The 24,366-nt window shown below is 37.1% G+C and overlaps 1 protein-coding gene across 1 annotated transcript in view; it reads right to left on the bottom strand.

The window, feature by feature from the left end:
- The window catches only part of LOC150078290 (myoferlin-like), a 452,265-nt gene that overhangs the window by 68,200 nt on the left and 359,699 nt on the right, over nt 1-24,366 (bottom strand). The window contains exons 45-48 of the mRNA XM_090384525.1: nt 17,740-17,876; nt 17,567-17,655; nt 15,127-15,273; nt 11,093-11,283 (exon numbers count right to left, since the gene is read on the bottom strand). Coding sequence (XP_090240651.1) covers nt 11,093-11,283; nt 15,127-15,273; nt 17,567-17,655; nt 17,740-17,876 — 564 coding nt within the window. The remainder of the gene's footprint in view (nt 1-11,092; nt 11,284-15,126; nt 15,274-17,566; nt 17,656-17,739; nt 17,877-24,366) is intronic.

Raw genomic sequence — 24,366 nt, 5'->3', positions numbered from 1 at the left:
TTTGACGTGACATCTCTGTTTACATGCATTCCAATTGACCATGGGGTACGTTGTGTGTACATGGCCTTACAGAGAGACACCACCTTGAATAGTAGGACACAATTAAGCCTAGAGGATATATGTAAGGGAATAGAGTTATGTCTTTCAAGCACCACTATGGTGTTCTGCAACACCATGTACAAGCAGGTTAACAGTGCAGCCATGGGCTCCCCCATCAGTGCAATCATAGCTAATTTAGCTATGGAGGAGCTCGAGGCAAGGTTATTCAATGATATGGTTCTCCCTATGCGTCCGTGGAAAAGATACGTTGATGATACGTTTTCAATTAGCATTAGCATTAGTAGAGGCATTTGATGCAAGAAAGCAAGCTTATGCAGCATCAGCCAAAAAACAAAAAAAAAAAAAACCCACTTCCACTTCACCCCTCTGTTCATTCAAAATACCTGTCCAGCTGAGCCTTAAACTTATTTAGGCTATCAACCTCCACTATAAGGGATGGAAGTCTGTTCCACCAACCAACCACCCGCTGGCTAAAGGCAAATTTCCGCACGTCTATCCTACATCTGTCCTTCCTCAATTTGAATTTATGCCCTCTCAAGTGATTATTCTGAGCTAGAGGAAGAATCCCATCAGCATTGAGCATGCTCAAACCATTCAAGGCTTTATACACCTCTATCAGATCACCTCGCTGGTGAATAGTCTCCAGACACTGTAATTTGCAAAACTTAAGCCTTTCTTCGTAAGAGCACCCCTTTTTTCCATTCACTAATCTTGTTGCCCTTCTCTGTACTCATTCCAGCAGCTCTACATCCTTCTTGAAATGAGGCCTCCAGACCTGTATACAGTACTCTAGGTGTGGCCTGACCATTGCCTTATACAAGGGAATAATCACCTCCTTATCCCTGCTGGAAAAATTCCTGTATATCATTGACAATACTCCATGAGCTACTCTTGCAGCCCATCTGCACTGCTCAGAGAACTTCATATCTGCCTGCACAACCACCCCCAAGTCCCTTTCATTCTCTACCACTGTCAGTGTAGTACCACAGAGTTGATACGTTGCTCTGGGGTTGCTGTTTCCCATGTGTAGTACTTTACATTTGTCAATGTTAAACTTCATTTGCCACCTCTCAGCCCATCTGCTCAACCTTTCCAGATCCTGTTGCAGCAGCATGATGTCAGTAGTGTCCTTGACAACCCTGCCAACCTTTGTATCGTCTGCAAACTTGGATATTAAGCTTGATATACCATCATCAATATCATTTATAAATACAGAAAACAATAATGGACCCAACACTGAGCCCTGAGGGACTCCACTAATAACATTAGTCCACGATGAGCAGTGTCCATTGATTACCACTCTCTGTCTTCTCCCCTCAACCACCCCTTTATCCATAGCAGCAATTTGCCTCCAATGTCACACTGCTCCAATTTGTGTAGCAGTCTTCCATGTGCAACAGTATCAAAAGCCTTTCTAAGATCCAAGTATATAATATCAAAGCTATTCCCTGCATCCAGTTCTTTTGTGACTGCATCATAGTATCCAATCAAATTGGTCAGGCAAGACTTCCCCTTAACAAAACCATGCTGTGTCTGAGCTATAACTGAAGTTTTGTCTAAATGATCCTGCAGTGCTCCTTTAACCAGTGCCTCCATTAATTTTCCTGGAACAGAAGTTAAGCTCACAGGTCTATAATTACTTGTGTCAGCCTTTGTGAATTGGGGTCACATTTGCACATTTCCAGTCTATGGATACCTCCCCTGAGTCCAAGGAAGCTCTCATAATTATGGCTAAGGGTTTGCTTACTTCCTTTGCTGCCTCCTTTAATATAACTGGATAGATCCCATCCACCCCCGGGTGCCTTTCTTGTGTTTATCTTCAACAGTTTCTCCTCCACTTTACTCCTAGTTATTTCAAGATTCTGTAGCTTACTGCTAGAGTTGAATACACCTCTGGCATTCCCCTCACTGAATAACTCCTCATGTGTGAATGTCGATGCAAAATATTCATTTAGTTTGTTAGTTACCTGAGCACGATCATCAACAGTTGAACCATCAATATCAAGTGGACCAATCTGATTCATCCCCTTCCTTCTAGAGTTTACATAAGTAAAGAACTCTTTGCTCTTTTTCTTTGCATCCCTTGCCAAGGATTTCTCGTAATCTGCTTTCGCCTGCCTAACCTCCTTTGTAACTTGGTTGCATATCAACTTGTATCTATCATAGGCTTCTGTGTCATGTGTTAATTTGTAAGTATCCCATGCATTTTTCTTCTCTGCCATATGCCTCATTAGTTCATCTGACATCCATTTTGGCCTAAACCTTGAACAATATTTCTTAGTTGGTATGTAAAGCCTAGTAGCTTCCAAGATAAGCTCTTTGAATGCTTCCCATTTTGAATTTGCTGTTGGTAACATCATCAGTTGGTCCCACTGTATAGAATTTAAATACTGTCTCAGTCCATCGTAGTCGCCTTTACGGAAGCAATAACCCTTCCCTTTACCCCTAATGGTAGTTACCTCTTTGAGTAAATCCCACTTCAGCACACTGTGATCACTGCCACCTAGTGGCAGTGATCACAGTTATTCAGAAGGTGAGTGAAGATGAGACGTTGAATTTTCTTAACAGCTTCTCCCCGTTCATACAATTCACCTCTGAGGTAGAAGGAGGGGTTTTGCCGTTCCTGGATGTGTTGATCTGTAGAGAAGGCCAGTGTTTGAAAACAAAAGTGTTTAGAAAACCTATGTGCAAAGGCCAATACTCACATTACAACTCAGCTCAGGCCAACCATCACAGGAACAGTGTGGTAAGAGCACTAGTAGATAGGGCAAAATCGCATTGTAGTACCTCAGAGGACAGGGAAAAAAAAAAAATAAAAAATAAAAAAAAAAAAAAAAAAATAGTACCCCCAGAGGATCATAGAGAAATACATTAGTGGAGGGCAGAGCAGACGTGAGCCTTTCCCACCGATAGCCAGATCTTTTGAAGTGTGGGTACCCCCAGAGGATCATAGAGAAATACATTAGTGGAGGGCAGAGCAGACGCGAGCCTTTCCCACCGATAGCCACCGCATACGCTCCCTACTATCCGGGTTTAACCGAGCGTATAGCTCGTATACTAAGGAATTACCAGACGTGCTGTGTGCAGCTCCCAGGTCGGAAGCTGCACACGGTCGTGTCACAGGTGAAAGACCCCATATCACACGAAAATATAAGTGGGGTCGTATATAGCATCAAGTGCCCGGGATTGTGGGGAGTGTTATGTGGGGGAAACAAAACGACACCTCAAAGATTGTCTGGAAGAGCACACAAACGCGATAAGAAATGCGGATTATGGTAAATCCGCCGTAGCTGAACATTTTTTGGAGAAGCAACATCATATCTCCCCGGACGAAGCAGTCATCACTGATCGGGCGCATAGATTTTGGGACCGCAAGTGGCTCGAGAGCCTACGAATTAGTTCTATTGGGAACAACAGAGACAGGGGTACACGCAATCATCCCCTCTTTGAGGCGGTAATCCTTGGAGGGGATGAACGTTTTCGCCTGGAACGCTCCCGAGCTGCTTCCAGTTCCAACATGTACGGGAAAAGTACACATTAACGTGAGATGCACTGTGAACCTGCTGGTATTTAATGAGGCACCGTAGTATAGAAGTACACTGTTGAGGAAGAAGGCAGAAGCCTTTGAAAGCTTCGGTTATTTTAGCGCTTTTAACCTAGTATATTTTATTGCATTTTAATTCAGTATTTTATTATCATTTTATTTGTATATTCACTGTAAATTACATTTGTTTTATTTTATCCTAATTCAGTATTTTATTATCAGTAACATTTTGTATAATCATATTTTGTTTGATCTACTGTAAAATTTATTGTAAACTTATACAAACTTTTTAAGATTTTGGTTTTCGTTTTTACTTCAATGGTTTTTACTTCACTAAAAAAAATTATAGTATATATTCATTTTTATTACACTATATGCATAAACATCAGGTAAACACATTAACATGCAAGTCTCAAAGTGCAAGGATCTTAGAGATAGTTACATATTTCAGACAGGATGAAACTGTACAATAAAAATATGAAAGCAACTTACAATTGTGTCACTGAAAAACAGTTGGTTGGTTGGCGCATGGACTACGTTGGTCATGATGCGCTGGATCATGGAGTACAGTTTAAAACAGTAAAGATTTGAATTGCATCTTATATGTACCATAGCAAAGGTGAATAATATCACTGGTTTTCAAAGATAGCACTTGTCTGCCCTACTTCATTCTTCAAAGCCTTTTCCATGTGAATCAATTTGACCATCAGAAGTTTTTATTGCAGGGCAATAATAGAGTGAAAAAACTACAGTGAAGCTATTATAGGATAATAAAACGATACTGAAGGATGGGGTTAAACTTTGTACAGTCTCAGTACAAAGTGTGAAAAGTATGAAAAGTTCAGTGTGTGAAAAGTTATTAGTTGAAAAGTACAGTGTGAAAAGTTATTAGTTTGTCTGAAAATTGAATAGCACTGCATGGCAAATGCACTAGATTCCTATGCCATTAACCTAGAACCTAGGCTGTGGACCACAGTGAAGCTAATCTGTAGGACCAGCAGTGTCACTGGGAGATCCCCTCACTATGTACAGGTGCCCACATCAAGAATAGAGTGATGTGAGTAATTATAGGCCTCGTAGCTTGATTTCTGTTCCTAGAAAAATAAGAGTCTGGATAAAGAAGTGATGCAGGACCATCTAGATATGGATGCAGTTATACCACAGCCACAGCATGGATTTGTTAAGAAGCAATCTTGTCTAACCATGTTGATTGAATACCATAACATAGTAACAAAGGAACTGGATGCAAAAAAGAATTTTGACATCACATACTTAGATTTCAGAAAATATTTTGATACTGTTGCATATACAAATTGGAGCAATGTGACATTAAAAGAAAGTTACTGTTATGAATAAAGGGAACGTTGAATGAGAGAAGATAGACTGGTTATCAATAGGCACTGCTCTTCTGTGGCTAATATTATTAGCGAGTCCTACATAATTTAGTGCTGGACCCACTGTTGATTTCTATATTTATTAATGACACTGATGAAGGCACAAATTCAAGTATAAGCTTGTAAAGGATAGAACGTTTCCAGGACAGTTAATCACAGTAATCAGGGTAAGCTATTGCAACAAGAACTAGAAAAATTAGGGCAGAGAAGTGGCAATAGAAGTTTAATTTTGAGAAATGCAATATACTTCATATGGGGAGCAGATATCTCAGATTAATGTATCCACTGTGTAGTACTACGCTTAGGGTAATTGTAAGAGTAATGGTATTTCCCATAAAGTGCGGCGCCTCTGTAGCCAGGTGGGCAGGAGCAGCAGTGCATAGCACAAGCTTCTTGATTAGACCAGGGTTCGAGCCCGTGACTACCAAATATGGAGGATGCGGAAAGGTCAGGGAATGACCACCGCATATCCCCGAAGCATAAAGTGCAAGGAAGCAACAGCCTTTTGTTGCACTGGCAACAAAAAAAAAAAAAAAAACAATAGAAAAGAAAATACAAATTGTTGCTTCCTTCCTCACATAGGTAACTATCCAGGTAACCTTTGAATTTATTCATTCAGCCTCAATTACCTGCAAAGGCAATTTATTCCAGCAATCAATGACTCGCTAGCTAAAAGAATACTTCCTACAATCTTGTCTAAACTTTTTCCCTTGTAATTTTAATTTACAGGGGAAATTTATAACAGTGAATATTCCACCTTCATTCATTTCATTAACCTCTTTTCAGAGCCTTATAAACTTCAATCAGGTTGCCTCTGATGTGCTTAGTTGCCAAGCTCTGTAGCCCACAATTTCCTCATAGACCACCTTTTCAAGAAGCTCAACGTCTTTTTTCAGATGAGGTCTCCATATTTGAACATAGTATTCCAAATGTGGTCTTACAATTGCCTTATACATTGGGATTACGACCTCCTATCTCTACAGGATAATGTTCGATAAATCATTGATGGGGCACCATGAGCTTTCCTGGCTGCCTATTTACACTTCTCAGAAAACTTCATATCTGCCCATATCATAACTCCCAGATTCCTTTCTTCCTCTACTGTTTTTAATTCAACCCTCATTGAGTGTATAATTTATTTTGGGGTTGTATTCCCCAAGTGCATGACCTTGCATTTTTCTGCATTAAAACATAGCTGCCACTTTTCTCACCATTTTTGAAGTCTGTTCAAGTCATCCTGAAGGGGCACTGCTTGGCACAGATCATTAATGACTCTACCAATCTTTGTTGTCTGCAAATTTTGACATCATGCCTTCTATCCCTTCATAGATGTAGTTTATGAAAATCAGAAACAAGGGTGGTCCAAGGAACAATCCTTAGGAGATCCCACTTCTGATGATACACCAATCTGAAAAATATTCATTAATCACAACCTTGCAGCCACCCAGCAATCCATCTTAGAATTTTTCTAATCCCAACATATTCCAGCTTATACAGTAACCTCTCATTAGGAACTGAGCAAAATGCTTTGCTGAAATACATATAAACTAAGTCGAAATTATTTCTACATCCAGCTCATGGGTAACTATGTCAAAATAGCCTACTAAGTTAGTTAAACATTATTTTCCCCTCAACAAAACCAGGCCGTGTGTCCTTAAGAATACCATATTTATCTAAACATGCCTGGATTGCACTATTAATCATTTTCTCTACGATTTTCTGTATCACTTAAGTCAGACTAGCTGGTCTAGTTACCGACTTCACTCTTAGAATCATCTTTAAGCACTGGAGATAAGTCGACACTTCTCCAATCCAAAGGAATCTCTTGCGAGTCCAAAGATGTGCTCATAATTACTCTCAATGGTTCAACACACTCCCTATTGGCCCTCCTCAAAATTACTGGGTATATGCCATCAACTTTTGGAGCTTTACTTGCCTTTATGCTAGAAAGTTTTTTGAATAAACATTCATCTGTACTTTCAAAAATTGCTAATTTCATATTGCCTCACTCACACAGCTTCTTCTCAGCATGAAAGTTTTCTTTCATCAGTAAAGACAGATGCAAAAGTATCTATTCAATTCATCTGCAACATCAGCTGGGTTATCTAAGACTTCCTTGCATGCAGTGCACAATGCTCCAATCTGATTTGCTTTCTTCTTCATTGTATTCACATACACAAAAAATTCCTCGTCCTCATTCTTTACTCTCTTAGCCAGTGCTTTCTCATATGCAGCCTTGACCTCTCTTACTTTATGTGTGGTATTATTACAGATTGACTTGTACCTGTCGTAGGCATCAGTACTTTTCATCACTTTAACTATCCCATGCTATTTTTTTTGCTCTATTTGACCAGCCAACTCCACATTCATTCATCCATTTTGGCATCCTCCTCATGTAACATTTTTCTTGATAGGATGTATGCATTCATGGTCATGGCTTCTATGATTTTTGCTTTAAAGGTATTCCATAATTCAAATGTATCTGACTTCACTATGCAGTCAGCCCAATTAATATATGCAACATAGTACCTTAAATGTCAAAGTCCCACCTTCTGAAATTAAAACCCATGCCTTTACCTTTAACTGCTGCAACATCTTTCTTCATGTCCCAATTGATGATTGTGTGATCACTACCTGACAATGATTCCTGTGATGTCATTGATTCGTGAGTAACAATGAGGTCAAGAATATTCTTACCCTTAGTATTTTCTTTAACATGCTGGAACAAATAATAATCATCTAGTTTAAAAATTTTTTCCCCATAGTGAGTTTTCTTCTCACTTGTTTCAATCAATCTGGTGCAGACTGAAGTCACCCACAATAAGATGTTCATGCTTGCTTGTTCATTCCATCTGCATGTAGAGATGCTTGTCATACTCTTCACAATTTCTATATCCACAGACTGTAGGAATAATCTGTTCCTACTCTCATTATACCTTTGCTTCCAGCTAACTCACGTCACAAATTCTATGCTGGCAGAGACCTTCAGACTAAGAAGAAAAACTCTTTTCATTCTCAGGCTGCTTTTGATAAGAAGCATGTCCCCACCACCCCTTCTTTCTTCCCTATCTTTCTTAAATACATTATTAATACCAAAATGGAATTAGTCAGCCACAATTTCAGGGTAGCTCCACGTTCCTGTTTGCCTATTATGTAAACATTCAGCATTAGTTGTCCTAACCAGCAGTTTAAATTCAGTCATTTTATTGACAACACTCCTGACACAGTTAAGACAAAGTTTTAACTGTCAGGAGTGTTTGTCTTAACTGTGTAGACACAGTTAAGACAAAGTATCTTCAATAGTTTACTAGCCTAACATACCATTTGAAGTTATTTAGGCTTGTTTACCTATCTTTATCTTCCTGCAAAATGTTGCTACCCCCAGAACACTTGTCAATATCAGTTGTTGCAGCAAACAAACAAGAATTCTTGAGGTGAGTGCAAGCACTAATTTGACCCATATCATCAGATAAACACAGATCAATATTACCCATCTCCCCCTAACCAGCAGTTTCCCTGAACCCTTAATCTCCCCCATCTCCACATATTCTCGATGATACTGGAAAAAATCCTTGTACCACCTTTGTTCAAATGAATACCATCTCTACAAAATAGATTTCTTCTACCTAGAAGTGTGGACCATGCTCATAAAAATTCACCCCACTTTTGACTCTTTTAGAAGATTTATTGAGCCATTCCACATTTAATTACAATCAGACAAATAGAAATTTGGCAATTATTATTTCCTTGTCTATTTGTCTGCATGACTCTTAGTGGATGGATTTTCATTAAATTTCACATTTAGCTCTTTTGTTCATCCTTTCCAAATTACATTAAAATCACATCAACAAAATCTGGCCATTGTTATTTCTTTTTTTCTCCATACCTATCGCATAGGCTATCCATATGCCATATATTGTAGCTGAAGCATTGGATATTAGTTGCCATATGCTCAATGAAGGAATGAACATGCAATATGGCAGATGCACAGAAACAAAATGTTTTCACTTAAAAGAATTACTAATTTATGATGTTTTTGCTATAAATTATGAATTGTTACTATTTTCTAATGCACCTCAAATGTAATATACTGTGTGTACATTGCCTAACTTGTTTTTTCTGTATGGTATGGTGGTAATCAATGGAAGGGCCAATCTTTCTACTAATCAGCTCCTGAAGCTGGACATTAGTTGCACAATGTAGTCATTTGGGCAGTGGATATAGATAAATTTCTGTGCTAACTAAAATATATGTGATAAAGCTGTGTCACTATATTGCACTTTTACCAAGTGGGATGCAAAATTTAAATTCATTCACTGCTTATCCATTTTCAAATAAATTGGAAGATTGGGTATGACAAGGTGATGCACAGGCACAATCAAGTCCTTATACAGCAGTTCTCACTTTACAAGTTTTCGCTTTACGAGTTCCCGGGTTTACGAGGTTTTTTCCCCCAAGTATCAAGTATCAACAAAATTGAAAATATGAACATTAACTGCAAAAAACGAATGTTAAACATTCATAAATACCGCACTCCAAACCAACCATGTGCTTAGCTATACAATACAGTGTACCCTGCTTTACGATATTAATCAGTTTCAGAGACACCATCGTATCGTTAAAATATTATAATTCACATTACGATATTTTAAACAAACTAATTAGCTAACTAATTAATTGTAAACCCAATAACACAATGTTTTTTGATAATTCGTTTCAAGATCTCGGAAGTTGAAATTTTTGCTGTATAACTAAGCTATTTATCTCTCTAAAATTCATTTTTAAGATAACGAGTGTGACCTTAAAGCCATATAAAAGGTCATGAGCATGGTTTGTAAATTGTATTAGTTACCAATTCAAATAATTAAAATGCACTATAATTTCATCGTTATCAATGTTCCGTTATAAGAACCAATTGTGAACAGCTTGGTGATATTTTTCTAAATCACATTTCTGGAGGTCACTACCATAAAACAAAAACAATTTTCACTTTCCAGTTTACTGGGCTTTTCTGTTACTGCAAGCAATTATAAGCGGGTTGTAAACTCGATCTTCTTGCATTTGCGAAAATACCAATAGCTGGAATTGTGTGGTTTTTTACGTTATTATGGTGAAATGTGTTTGCCCTTTACTGAAATCTTCGATCGTATAAAAAACAAATAAACTTTCAGAATCTTCTCTTCATTGCCTTTTTTTTTTTTTTTTTTTTTTTTTAAAGCTTCGTAAACTTGTTACTCCACACTAATCGTGTTAGTTGCAATTTGTGTGTGCTGTTAAAAAATACTTATGCATGCAATTGTGAAATTTATAATTAAAAGAGAAGATTATCTTGAAAAAAAAAATGCCTCGAAACATTTCTGAAGAAGATGACTCCTTGTGCAACAAACCAACGAGGGCTGAGCCAATAATGAGTGATCAACGAGTGTGCATTTAGTCGATGATGATGATGATGATGAAGAATCTAACATTTTTTAACATTCTTTAACATTTGTAAGTTGTAAATAATTTCTCTATTATTATAATTTGCTTGATTTTACAGGCTACGTTTTCATTTCTTTCGATAAATCAATCATTGTTTAAACAAACTAATTAGCTAACTAATTTCGTTGTTGATAATGTAGCCCCTATTTTTAACCTTATGTCTATGGGAAATAAATTCCTGCTTTACGTGCACTAGGAACGAATTAACTCGTAAAGTCGAGAACTACCTGTATTTCCCCAAACTTCCCTTGCCCTCCAAGGCAACAGGAACAAACTATCCAAAATTTATATGAAGCTTAAAAACGAGTTTTATTTGCAACTCTATTAATAAATTCAGCTGAAGTTTTGTTGTTTTTTAAAAAAAAAGATGGAACTTTTTGAGACAAGATTGTATTTTGAATGCAACTATCAGAATTCAGAGTTATAAAAAAATATGGGCCCAATAATTTGGAAGTTAGTCTATAAAAGGACAACTTTATCATACACTACTCTGTAATACAGGATTTCAAGGATACACTACTGTATATAACACAAGATTCCATTACTTAAAAATGTTCATTATTATAACTACATAATTTTATTTATGAAATGTTACCTAAGATAAAAAACATACCTATGAAGTCATCAGCTGAAAAAACATCATTATCCCAGACTTGCAAAGTTAATTTTGGTGGAATTATATGTTCAGTAGAATCTAACGACCAGAAGTGTTCTCTTTTCTTTACAACCATATTTCCTTCAGCAGGAAGATATTCAAAGGGAAAAATCATTCGCCAATTAAAATTTCCTTCTCCATCCATGGATCTGAAATTTTCATATTTCATGACAAAAAAGTAGTTGATTATCTATCTTTATTTTTCACTACTAATAAATAAATTTTAAATCACTTAATTGATTTTTTTTTAAAGTAATTTTTGGCACCAGGAAACAAAACTAGTTGCTTTATTAGCATTTTTCGGAGACAGATGACATCTGGTCATTACTTCTTGATATCAAAAGATATTAGTGACTAGTGAATGAATCTTAAATAAATAACAAAATAATGAATAAATAAGTTATGGCACACAACAATAAATAAATTTTTCCAGAGTTAGTTTATCAATTTGCTAAAACTATTAGTGACAACTACACAAAAATTCCCCAAAACACCAATCTTTGACTGCCTTCATAAGGCTCCAAAATAAATAAATCAAAAAACATGCAAAACAAGTTAGGAAATGTTATTGATGTAGTAAGGTGAAAGCTTTTCCTTCTACAGATGTGAATAACTCAGGCAATAATTTTTTAAACTTAAAATGTGGATTTATGACCTTATGCTCTACTGCTGAATATTTTCACTTGTTTCAATGTAATGCAATTGGCTGGCTAAATATCATAATGATATTTAGCAGTTTTCCAAGCCATCCAACACTGCCTAAATATCATAATGATATTTAGGCAGTGTTAGATGGCTTGGAAAACTGCTAGTTTTTTTTTTTTTTTTGGTGAGGGATGTATATAACTAATAGTTTCATGGCAGTCATAAGCAGAGGGAAAATTGCTTTTTGCATGAACTACACTGGGACACATAGCGGCCTAAAAGCAAGGTGTAAGGGATTACAAGGTCTGCTGGGGATCCTCAAGGGAGAAGTGATATATGGGTTGTATTAGGGTTGGTTTCTAAGAACTAAAACAGACATGCGTACGCTTTGAAGTACATCTATTCGACAGTTGTCAAATAGATGTGTGGAAATTTGCCTTTAGCCAATGGGTAGTTGATTGCTCGAACAAACTTCCATCTGTCATTGTAAAAGTTGATAGCTTAAATAAATTCAAGGAAGAAGTGGACAAACTGTACACCAGGCTACTACTATTACAGCATCTGTAGACCAGGCAGCACCTACAAGGAGATCTCACTGAGGTGTTTAAGGCTTTGAATAGATTGAGTAAGCTCAATGCTCATAGCATCCTCCCTCTTGCTCAGATTATACGAATGAGAAGGCATAATTCAAACTGACGAAGGATAATTGCATGATAGCTAATTTTTCTTTCGTAAAAGGTTACTACAGGGGTCTCAGACAGTTTTTAAATTCTGTATAGTGGGATAAACTGATGTTACCAACATTGAATTCTAAATGGGAAGCCTTTGGGGACTTAAATGTGGATGCTACTAGGCTTTTCATTCCAACTAAGAAATACTGTTCAAGGTTTAGGCCTAAATGGATGTCAGATGAACTAATGAGGCTTGTGGCAGAGAATAAAAATGTATAAGATGCATATAAAGTATCTGGTGACAGAAGCCTATGGCAGATATAAACTAGTCTGTAATCAAGTCACAAAGGAGGAGGTTAGGCAAGCGAAGGCAGATTACGAGAAATCGTTGGCCAAGGATGCAAAGAAAAACAGCAAAGAGTTCTTTACTTATGTAAACTCTAGAAGGAAAGGAATGAATCAGATTGGACCACTTAACATAGATGGGTTGACTATTGATGATCATGCTCAGGTAACTGATAAACTGAATGAGTATTTTCCATCTACATTCACACATGAGGAGTGTGTGAATTTAGATTTGCATCTACATTCACACAATGAGGGCAGTGCTAGAAGTTTATCAAACTCTAACAGGGAGCTAAGTGATTTTCTAATAACTGAGAGCAAAATGGAGAAGAAATTGTTGAAATTAAACATAAAAAAAGGCACCTGGGGTAGACAGGATCTATCTAGTTATATTAAAGGAGGCCACAAAGAAAGTAAGCAAACCCTTAGCCATAATTATGAGAGCTTCCTTGGACTCGGGGGGTAGTCCCCATGGACTGGAGGTGTGCAAATGTACCACCGATTCACAAAGGGGGTTCAAAAGGTGACAGGTAACTATAGACCTGTTTGTTTAACTTGCGTTCCAGGGAAAATAATGGAATCACTGGTTAAAGAAGCACTGCAGGATCATCTAGACAAGGTTGCAGTAATAGTTAAGACACAGCATGGATTTGTTAAAGGGAGGTCTTGTCTGACCAATACGATTGGATACTATGATGTGGTCACAAAGGAACTGAATTCTAAAAATAATTTTGATATCATATACTTGGATTTCAGGAAAGCTTTTGATACTGTTGCAAATGGAAGATTGCTGTACAAATTGGAGAGGTATGGCATTAAGGGTAAGTTTCTACAATGGATAAAGGAATGGTTGAGTGAGAGATGACAGAGTGGTAATCAATGGACACTGCTCTTCGTGGACAAATGTTATTAGTGGAGTTTCCGAGGATTCGGTGTTGGGCCCATTGTTGTTTTGTATATTTATCAATGATATTGATGAAGGTATATCAGGTTTAATGTCCAAGTTTGTAGATGATAGAAAGGTTGGCAGGGTTGTTAACAACAGTATGCTACTCCAACTGGATCTAGATAAGTTGGGCAAAAGGTTGCAATAACTGAAGAGAAATGTACCAACTGTGTGGTACTACACTCAGGGAAGTGGAAAGTGAAAAAGACCTGAGGGTAATTGTGCACTCAAATATGAAGTTCACTGAGTAGTGCAGAGGGACTGCCAGGGTAGGTCACGGAGTCTTCTTGTCTATGATATATAGGAATTTTGCTAGCAGGAACAGGGAGGTGATTATCTTGTTATACAAGGCAATGGTCAGGCCACACCTAGAGTACTGTGTACAGGTCTGGAGGCCTCATTTTAGGAAGGATGAGTTGCTAGAATGAGTACAAAGAAGGGCAACACGATTGGTAAGGGGAACAAAGGGGTGCTCTTACCAAGAAAGGCTTAAGTTCTGCAAATTGCAGTGTCTGGAGAGATGGCGCATTATAGCCTTAGTTGCTAATGCGCCAATAAAATCTAAACCAACCAACCAGCCTGGAGAGTAGGCACCTGCAAGGTGATCTGATTGAGGTGTATAAGGCCTTGAATGGGTTGAGCAAGCTAAATGCTGATGGGATTCTTCCTCTTGCTCAGATTAAGAACCTGAGGGGGACACATCTTCAAATTGAGGAAAGCCAGTTGCAGAATAGATGTGCAGAAATTTGTCTTTAGCCATCCAGTAGTTGATTGGCGGAACAAACTTCCATCTTTTGTTGTGAAAGTTGATAGCTTAAATAAATTTATGGCTGAGCTGGACAGGCATTTGGAAAGAATGGAGGGGTGAAATGGGAGTTTTTTTTTTTTTTTTTTTTTGGCTGATGCTGCATAAGCTTGCTTTCTTGCATCATATCCCTCTACTAATGCTAATATGCAGAAATTTGTCTTCATTCAGTGAGTAGTTGTTTGGTGAAACAAGCTTTTGTCTGGTATTGTAGAAATGAGTAGTTTGTATAAATTCAAGGAAGAACTACACAAGCTGTTAGAGGAGGTGGTAGTTGTTTTTTGGCTGATACTGTCAGCAAAAAAAAAAAAAAAAAAAAAAAAAAAAACTTCCATTTTGTCTAACTTCGTTCCTTCACGATGCAAGGAAGCAAATAAGCTTGAGGTGTATAAGATGATGGGATTCTTCCTCTTGCATCAAATGCCATTACTAATGCTACATATTTAGTAATAATATCATTAAATAAACTTATATAACAAATATGTAGCAATAACATTACTGTTACTAGTACATAGTAATAATAAGTATTTTTAACTAAACAAAATTTGTATTTAAATTTTCCTTTTTTTCAAATATTCACCTATAATGGACATCTGTTTTCTGTGTCATGTCCATTCCACGTAACCATCCTTTCACATAGATATCACTCATTTGTTCTCCAGCAATCACACTTGTTTCTGTCAGAGGCACTTCATAGGTATTCCAGATAATAATTCTAAGCTGGTGCCTAAGTAATAAGAAAAAATTTCTCTTAGAAAACTTAAATTCATTAGGGCCTGCGCCGGGACACATATATTGAATTATAAAAAGTTCATTTTCATAAAAGGTTAGAACAAGAAACAGCCATTAATTGGAATAAATATATTCAGAATATAGATATCATTCATTTGGGGCTTGACATTTTTAATACAGTGAAACCTTTTTAGAGTGGATGGACACCACTGGGTCAGAAGAAAGTGTCCGCTATAGGGAGGTGTCTTCTTTGCAGAAGTCAGTGTAGCCAGTTTCATTAATTTAGAAAAATAAAATTAAAACTCAGAAAAATTTTTTACCCTTCCATCGATTATCATTGTATATATGTGTTTCAATTAATTAACTTTTAACACAACTTTTAATAAACACAGCTTTTAGTAAAAATCAATATAAATGGCTTATTTAAAGAATTTCATTTTGTCAATCCAATTTTTATGGATAATTAGACCAACTACTTTTAGTCCATATTCACTGTTTTTGTTCACAGAGAATTGTAATAGGATACACACCACTTTAATGGGCCAAACCCCTCCCTTTTTAAATTTCTGTATACAACCCTGCCACAAACAGCAAGAAATTTCATTTCTTAAAAAATTAGCACACAATTAATGTAATGCATAGGAAAATTTTGACCAGTATTCCAGGGGAACATCTGCATATATAAACAAACTTTATATGTGACTACTTAAACTGTTACAGTTCTAAATTCTACCATGCTCACAGTTTTCCTGTGCTGTCGCTTACCATTTCTCTCTCACTGCTGAGTGAAAGAGGTATGTGAGAGTACAGGAAAACTGTCATCATCTTCAGTCAAAAAACTGAACACCACTATTGCAAAATGATGATGATGAAGGAATGGCTAAGTGGTAGAAGACAAAAAGTGGTTGTAAATGGCCAATGTTCTTCATGGGCTAATATGATGTCAGATACCAAAAGGGTATCTGATTTATCACATTGATATAGGTGTTTCAAGTATGATGTCTAAGTATGCTGATGATACAAAAGCGGGCACAGTGGATAGCAACTGTAATCAGGATATTGGCAATCTTAAGAGTTTACTTTGAGTTCTCAAAAAGTAAACTCTTGATATTGCTGATTTCTTTAAAATAAATGCACTTCTGTAATGAAGCATTGTTTAGAATCAATTTTCAGCACAGTTGACCTCTTACCAGTATATTTTCAATCTTTTGCTGTTTCAACCACTTTAAGGAGTCTCGCTGACATCAGAATATTTGGGCTTACATATACATTTTATTTTACTACAATTCTTTTTAAATGGCTCGATTTTTTGTTTTTAATTCCAAATTGTGTGCACTGCTGTATTTGATAAGTTACAAGTGCATGTTAAGTCAGTCAAGAAGAATCTCCCAATAAATTGGGCCAATTTCACTTTGGTTAAGAATTATTTCAAAAGTGCATACCTCAGCTATAACATAAAACTTTCTAGTGAAATGACATATTTTCTGTAGAAGACAACTCCCACCCCCTTTTTATAGTTATCCTTTTCATTTTCATTGTGCGTGGTACATTTATTTATTTGAATGTACATATATAGTATTAATAAGAGTGATGTCATCATCACTTATTATGTGGATTTTGGTTTTGTGTCCTACACAAAGCAGCTGCATATGCTTATAACTTTCTTCAGAGTTTAGCATACAGTGTAATAAAATATCATGATGTAAACCTTTAAAAGAAAGAGCAGAAATAATTGAATTATAAAAGTACACAGTGGATATTAATGCAGATGATACTAATACATCACTATATATAATGCAAAGGATGACTATAAAAAGGGGAGCTGATTTATACAGCAAATATGTACAGTGCTGGTCATTTCACTATAAATGTTTGACATTATAGCTGAGGTATGCACTTTTGAAATGATACTTAACTAAAGTAAAATTAGCACAATTTATAGGGATATTTCTCTTGACTAACTGAATTATGAAATTATAGCAGAGTTGTTATTTCTGATGTCCCTTTAATCAAATTTAACTGTGTTGCAGAGTAAGATGATGGCAGCCTCATCCTTGAGTATGTTTCTCATAACTATTTGTGAAATTTCAAATGTAGGATCAACTATTATCATAATATTTAACTCTGGTTGTTTAATATTTTAAAAACTTTTCCAGTTAAATATTTTCAATATTTAACTCAAGTGCCAAAAATGAACTTTAAGAAATGTATAGTAATTTGATATTAAAACCATTAATTAATAAACTATATTTGCTTTTGATATAAAATAATTGGAGAATATGTCATACTTTTTTGGAATCCTAGGTGTGATATCCACCACAGGTCCAGGTCTTCCATAAGATTTGGGAAATATATCAACCCACATCTGAAGCTTGCCCTGCAACAGAAAATCAAAAATGACAATATGTTATAATTTTTTTTTAATGGGGAAAATGAGTAAGATTTATTAAATTATATTTACTTGTTCCAATCCTGGAGCTAAGGGATTATACAGAGCACGAGTCTCTATGTGCTCAGGAACTATATTCATTTGATTCAATACATGGAGAGCAAGTCTTTGATCAAGGGATCCCAGATGAGGATTATTTGAGGCTTTTTCTAGAAAATAAAATAAATGCAGTGTTATAACTTTTGAAGCAGTGCTATAAGAATAACTGTTATGACACCATCTAGTTATATATCAATACTAATTACATTGAAAAATTTTTGTCAATAGAAATAAACATTTGTTGTATTTTTTAATGTTGGTTTTGAAGGTGCAGTCTGTTTTCGTCTTAACACTCAGTTCACAAGACATTTCACTTTTCATGTACTTAACTATTGGTCTATCTTTACCATTTGTATAGGCATATGATGCAAGCTTATACAGCATTAGCCAAAAAAACACTCCATTTCATCCATCCATTTTCTTTACATGTTTGTCTAGTTTTGCCTTGAATTTATTTAAGGTTTTTAATTTAAGGTGAGGTGTCCACTTCTACAACAACAGATGGAATACAACCACCTGCTGGCTAAAGGCAAATTTCCGCACATCTGTTCTATGACTGTCTTTCCTCAATTTGAATTTATGTCCCCTCAGGCAATTAATCTGGGAAAGAAAATGAACCCCTTCAGCATTGAGCTTGCTCAAACCATTCAAGGCCTTATACACCTGAATCAGATCACCTCGTAGGTGCCTAGTCTCCAGAGACTAATTTGCATAACTTAAGTCTTTCTTTGTAAGAGCAACCCTTTGTTCCATCTACTAACCTTGTTACTGTTCTCTGTACTCTTTCCAGCGGCTCTACATCCTTCCTAAAATGAGGCCTCCGGACCTGTATACAGTACTCAAGGTGTGGCCTGACCATTGCCTTATACAAAGGGATAATTACCTCCTTACTGCTGCTAGAAAAATTCCTGTATATCATTGATAAGACACCATGAGCTACTCTTTCAGCCCGTCTGCTTGTTGTTATGTTTGTTATTTGGTTTTTAGGAGCATTAGCAACTAAGGCCATATTGCTCCGGGAGATGCGGTGGTCATTTCCTGACCTTTCCGCATCTTCCGTATTTGGTGGTGACGGGCTCGAACCCCGGTCTAATCAAGAAGCGTGTGCTACGCACCGCTGCTCCTTCCCACCTGGCTACGGAGGCGCCCACAGCCCGTCTGCACTGCTCAGAGAACTTCATATCTGCCTGCACAATTACCACCAGGTCCTTTTCATTCTCTACCACTGTCAGTGTAGTACCACTGAGTTGATATGTTGCTCTGGGGTTGCTGTTCCCCATATGTAGTACTTTACATTTATCAATGTTAAACTTCGTTTGCCACCTATATACTTATATAAACTCTAAAAGGAAGGGGATGAATCTGATTGGTCCACTTGACATCAATGGTTCGACAGTTGATGATCCTGCTCAGATAGCAAACAAACTGAATGAGTATTTTGCATCTACATTCACACATGAGGAATTATTAAGGTTTGAAAATAGCAGAAGGTTATCAAATTGTAGCAGGATACTTAATGATTTTGTAATAACTGAGAGCAAAGTGGAGGAGAAATTGTTGAAGTTAAACATAAGAAAAGCACCTGGGGTGGATGGGATCTATCCAGTTATATTAAAGGAGGCGGCAAAGCAACTAAGCAAACCCTTAGCCATAATTATGAGAGCATCCTTGGACTCAGGTGAGGTTCCCACGGACTGGAGATGTGCAAATGTATCCCCAATTCACAAAGGGGGGATCGAAGGGTGACACGAGTTATTACAGACCAGTTAGTTTAACTTCTGTTCTGGGTAAAATAATGGAGTCACTGGTTAAAGATGCATTGCAGGATCATCTAGACAAGACTGCAGCAATAATTCAGACACAGCATGGGTTTGTTAAGGGAAAATCTTGTGTGACAAATTTGATAGGATATTATGATGTGGTTACAAAGGAACTGGATGCAAAAAATAATTTTGATATCATATACAGGCATACCTCGGTTAACGTTACCTCTGATAACGAAGCTTCGATATAACGAAGTCGGCAATTTCAAGCCCCATTTAACATAAAAAAATATTCCAGTTTAATCACATGAAATCTAAACAAACTGAAGAAATTACGGAAACCTCTGGGGCTTCTCGTGGTTGGTTTGAGAAATTTAAAAAACGGGCCAGGATTCATAGTGTAAAATTAACAGCAGAAGCTGCAAATAAGTTTCCAGCAAAGTAAAGGAAATAATTGAACGTGAAAATTTTCCAAATTTGATATTCAATGTTGACGAAAGCGGGTTGTTCTGGAAACGGCTACCAACAAAAAGCTTCATTTCTATTGAAGAAAAATCAGTTGCTGGGTTCAAAGCAGCCAAAGACCGTTTAACGTTACCCTTTGGATCAAATGCCTCTGGCAATTATAAATTAAAATTGTTATTAGTTTACCATTCAGAAAATCCGAGGGCGTTAAAAGGTAACATAAAAATGAATTTACCTGCAATATGGAAAGCAAATAGAAAAGCGTGGGTTACCAAGGAGTTATTTACTGATTGGTTTGTTAACCACTTTTGTCCTGAAGTAAAACGGTATTGTCAAAAAAAAACAACTTTGAAGAAAAAGCTCTTTTGTTGTTAGACAATGCTCTGGGACATCTTACTGATCTTAAACGTTGGACACATGCATTCCTGTCAAAGTTGTGTTTCTTCTAGCAAACACAACTTCCCTGATTCAACCATTGGATCAGGGAGTAATAGCATCATTTAAAGCTTATTATCTGCGTCGAACATTAAGCAGTTTAACTGAACTAGAGGATAAAGAGGAAATGACAGTTAAAACTTTTTGGAGAAACTACACCATTAAAATCGCAATTGAAAACATTGATAGTTCTTGGAAAGAAGTCACTAAGAAATGCTTAAATGGAGTTAGGCAAAATATGGCCAGAAGTTGTACTAGAAGAAGAAAATAACATCCAAGAAATTAGAAATGAAGTTATCCAGATGGCTCAATCAATAGGTTTCGAAAATGTCGATGAAGAGGATGTTAGGAATTTATTGAATGCAGAAGATGATGGTCTTTCAGTGGAAGATTTAGAAAACCTTGTTAGCGACGAAGTTAAAGAAGTTCCTGCCGAAAAAGTGTTAACAACCAAAGATTTAAAAAGGTGCTTAAATGAATTTTTTTAGTGAAAATGATCCTGATTTAGGAAGAAGTGTTATTGTTAAACGATCAGTGTTAAATGCAATAACTCCGTATAGGCAATTGTTAAATGAAAGAGGAAAAAAGCATAAACAATCAACTTTAGACTCATATTTTAAAATGTGATTTCACTTTGTATGTAAGTTGACTGTTTATTTAATAAAACTTTTCTTTTGGTCGAAAAAAAAGCTTTTCATTTTCTTTACGTAGGAACGTATCCCTATTCTGGCCATAGTATTTTTACCTCTGAAAACGAAGTTTCGCTTAACGAAGTAATTTCGTGGAACGCATCCTATTCATTATTCGAGGTATCCCTGTATTTGGATTTCAGGAAAGCTTTTGACACTGTTGCGCATGAAAGGCTTCTGTATAAATTGGAGCAGAATGGTATTAAGGGTAAGTTGCTACAATGGATAAAAGGATGTTTAAGTGGAAGAAGACAGAGGGTGGTAATCAATGGGTGCTGCTCTTCATGGACTAATGTTATTAGTGGAGTCCCACAGGGTTCGATGTTGGGTCCACTGTTGTTTTGTATATTTATCAATGATAATGATGAAGGTATATCTTTGTATCATCTGTCGAAGTTTGCAGATGATACAAAGGTAGGCATGGTTGTTAATGACAGTAATGGCAGTGTGCTACTGCAACAGGATCTAGATAATTTGGGCAGATGGGCTAAGAAGTGGCAACTGAAGTTTAACCTTGATAAATGCAAAGTACTGCATATGGGTAGAAGTAACCCCAGAGAAACGTACCAACTGTGTGGTACTACACTTAAGGTGGTAGAAAATGAAAGAGACCTGGGAGTAATTGTGCAGGCAGATATGAAGTTTTCTGAGCAATGCAGACAGGCTGCCAGGGCAGGTCATGGGGTTTTGTCAATGATATATAGGAATTTTGCTAGCAGGGAAATGGAGGTGATTATCTCTCTGTATAAGGTAATGGTCAGACCACACCTTGAGTACTGCATACAGGTCTGGAAGCCTCATTTAAGGAAGGATGTAGATTTACTTGAGAGTGTACAGAAAGGGGCAACAAGATTGGCGAGGGGAATGAAGGGATCCTCTTACCAAGAGAGGCTTAAGTTCTGCAAATTGCAGTGGATGGAGACTAGGCACCTGCACAGTGATCTGATTGAGATGTATAAGGCCTTGAATGGGTTGAGCACGCTGAATTCTTATGGGATCCTTCCACTTGTTCCGATTACGAACCTAAGGGGGCATAAATTCAAATTAAGAAAAGACAGATGTGGAACAGATGTGCGGAAATTTGCCTTTAGCCAGCGGGTGGTTAATTGCTGGAACAAACTTCCAACTGTCGTTGTGGAAGTTGATAGGTTGAATAAATTTAAGGAGGAACTGGACAGGCATTTGGAAGGAATGGTGTGATTTTTTTTTTTTGGCTGATGCTGCATAAGCTCATACACATGCTTTCTTGCATCACATGCCACTACTACTACTACCACCTCTCAGCCCATCTGCTCAACCTTTCCAGATTCTGTTGCAGCAGCATAGCTTCAGTAGTGTCCTTAACAACCCTGCCAACTTTTGTATCATCTGCAAATTTGGACATTAAGCTTGATATACCATCATCAATATTATTTATAAATATATATTATACCAGCTTATATCTACCATAAGCTGGAAAAAACCAGCTTATATCTACCATAGGCTTCACTGTCACCAGTTAATTCATTTACCCCAGGGGCTTATATCTGGTGAGTATGGGCTTGGCACACCCAGGGTCCTCAGCTGGATATCATCATTCTTCTCTTTCTTGGAGATTCCTTTCTACTTCTGACTCTCTCTCAGAGTTTTGGCTGGTGCAGTATAAGCCTCAGGCTTCCTTGCACTATGTGGCTAGTAATAATAATAATGTCTCATTAGTTCATCTGACATCCATTTAGGCCTAAACCCTGAACACTATTTCTTAGTACGAAAAGCCTAGTAGCTTCCAAGATTAATTCTTTGAATGCGTCCTAATTAGAATTTGCTGTTGGTAACATCATCAATTGGTTCCACTATATAGAATTTAAAAACTGTTTCAGACCACCGTAGTCACCTTTATGAAAGCAAAAACCTTTCCTTTTACCCCTGATGGTAGTTACTCTTTGAATAAATCCCACATCAGCATACTGTGATCACTGCAGATTCTTAATGCATGAAGAATCACTACTGATAATCAGATCAAGAGTATTACTCCCTCTAGTTGCCTCCCGAACATGCTGCTGAAGAAAACAATCATCCAACAAATACACAAAAGGCCAATCCACAAGTTCCTGTTAATATCTGGGAAATTACAATCCCCCATTATAAGACAATCTGATTTACTGGCCCATCTATTACTCTGTACAGTTGTTCATTATAGTAATCCAAGTCATTAGGCCTATAACACACTCCTACTCTCAATTTTGCTTTGCCAGTGTTTATGTCACACCAAACTGACTCAACCACTGCACTGTCCACCCATATCAACTGACTGCACTTCCTTAGATATTTTGTTTCTTAACTAATAGCATAACCCTTCCTCCTTCCTATCCTTTTTGTACACATTGCACAAATTCAATTCTGCATTCGTTATATCTGTGTGACACCATGTCTCTGCTATCCCAACAATATCTACCTTTAATATTTTGACCAACACTTCAAATTCATCAAGTTTATTGACCAAACTTCTAGCACTGGTGTACACACAAGTATACATGCACCTGTTCTTATTTTTAGTTACCTTAACAGAGCCTATGTATTTACTTGTTCCGCAATGACTCCCAGCTGTCTCTGAAATTCCCCACACCTTGTTTTCCAGGCTGCTGCTCATTCCAATCGAAGCAGTGCAAGAATCACTTTCATCTCTGCCAGCAGCTTCTAGTAATCTATTAGTCTGTGTATCCCCCAAGCTAACATTTTTCGACCCATCTAACACTGCCTCGATAGCATCGGTGAATATTCTTTCACCCTTTCTATTTAAGTGCATCCCATCCCTGTAGAAGCACTCTCTCCTGTTAGCAAGCACAGACCATGCTGAGAAAAATTCTACCCCATGAGCCTTACAGAAACTTTTCAGGGCCGAATTTGTTGACAAGGCTCTCATCATGTACTCCCTCCTATCGTGTCTGGGCACAGTTATAGACACTTTAAAATTCAACTCTAACTCAACAATTTTTTTCAACAATTGACTTTTACGTGTTAAATAATTCTGCCATTCTCCTACTCTTAATATCATTGGCACTATCTACGGTAGTGCCAATGTGTACAGCAATATCACCTTTTGTGCCATGTATAACGTCATCAACTTTTACTCCTGGCAGATCTACCCTGGTCCTTTTCTACCTATCCTTTTTTTTCACAATATATTCCCCATTTTCTTGACAAAAGAAAGAGTCACCGACAACAGAATGCACTAGTTCCTGTGGGTGACTGATGTTCAAGTTCCTGTG

The sequence above is a fragment of the Mastigoproctus giganteus genome, chromosome 11 (assembly GCF_048544385.1).
Source record: "Mastigoproctus giganteus isolate SK-2022 chromosome 11, ASM4854438v1, whole genome shotgun sequence".
Taxonomy (NCBI): Eukaryota; Metazoa; Arthropoda; class Arachnida; order Uropygi; family Thelyphonidae; genus Mastigoproctus; species Mastigoproctus giganteus.
The sequence above is the reverse complement of the archived record's forward strand: the minus strand, read 5'-3'. Positions and strand labels throughout refer to the sequence as shown.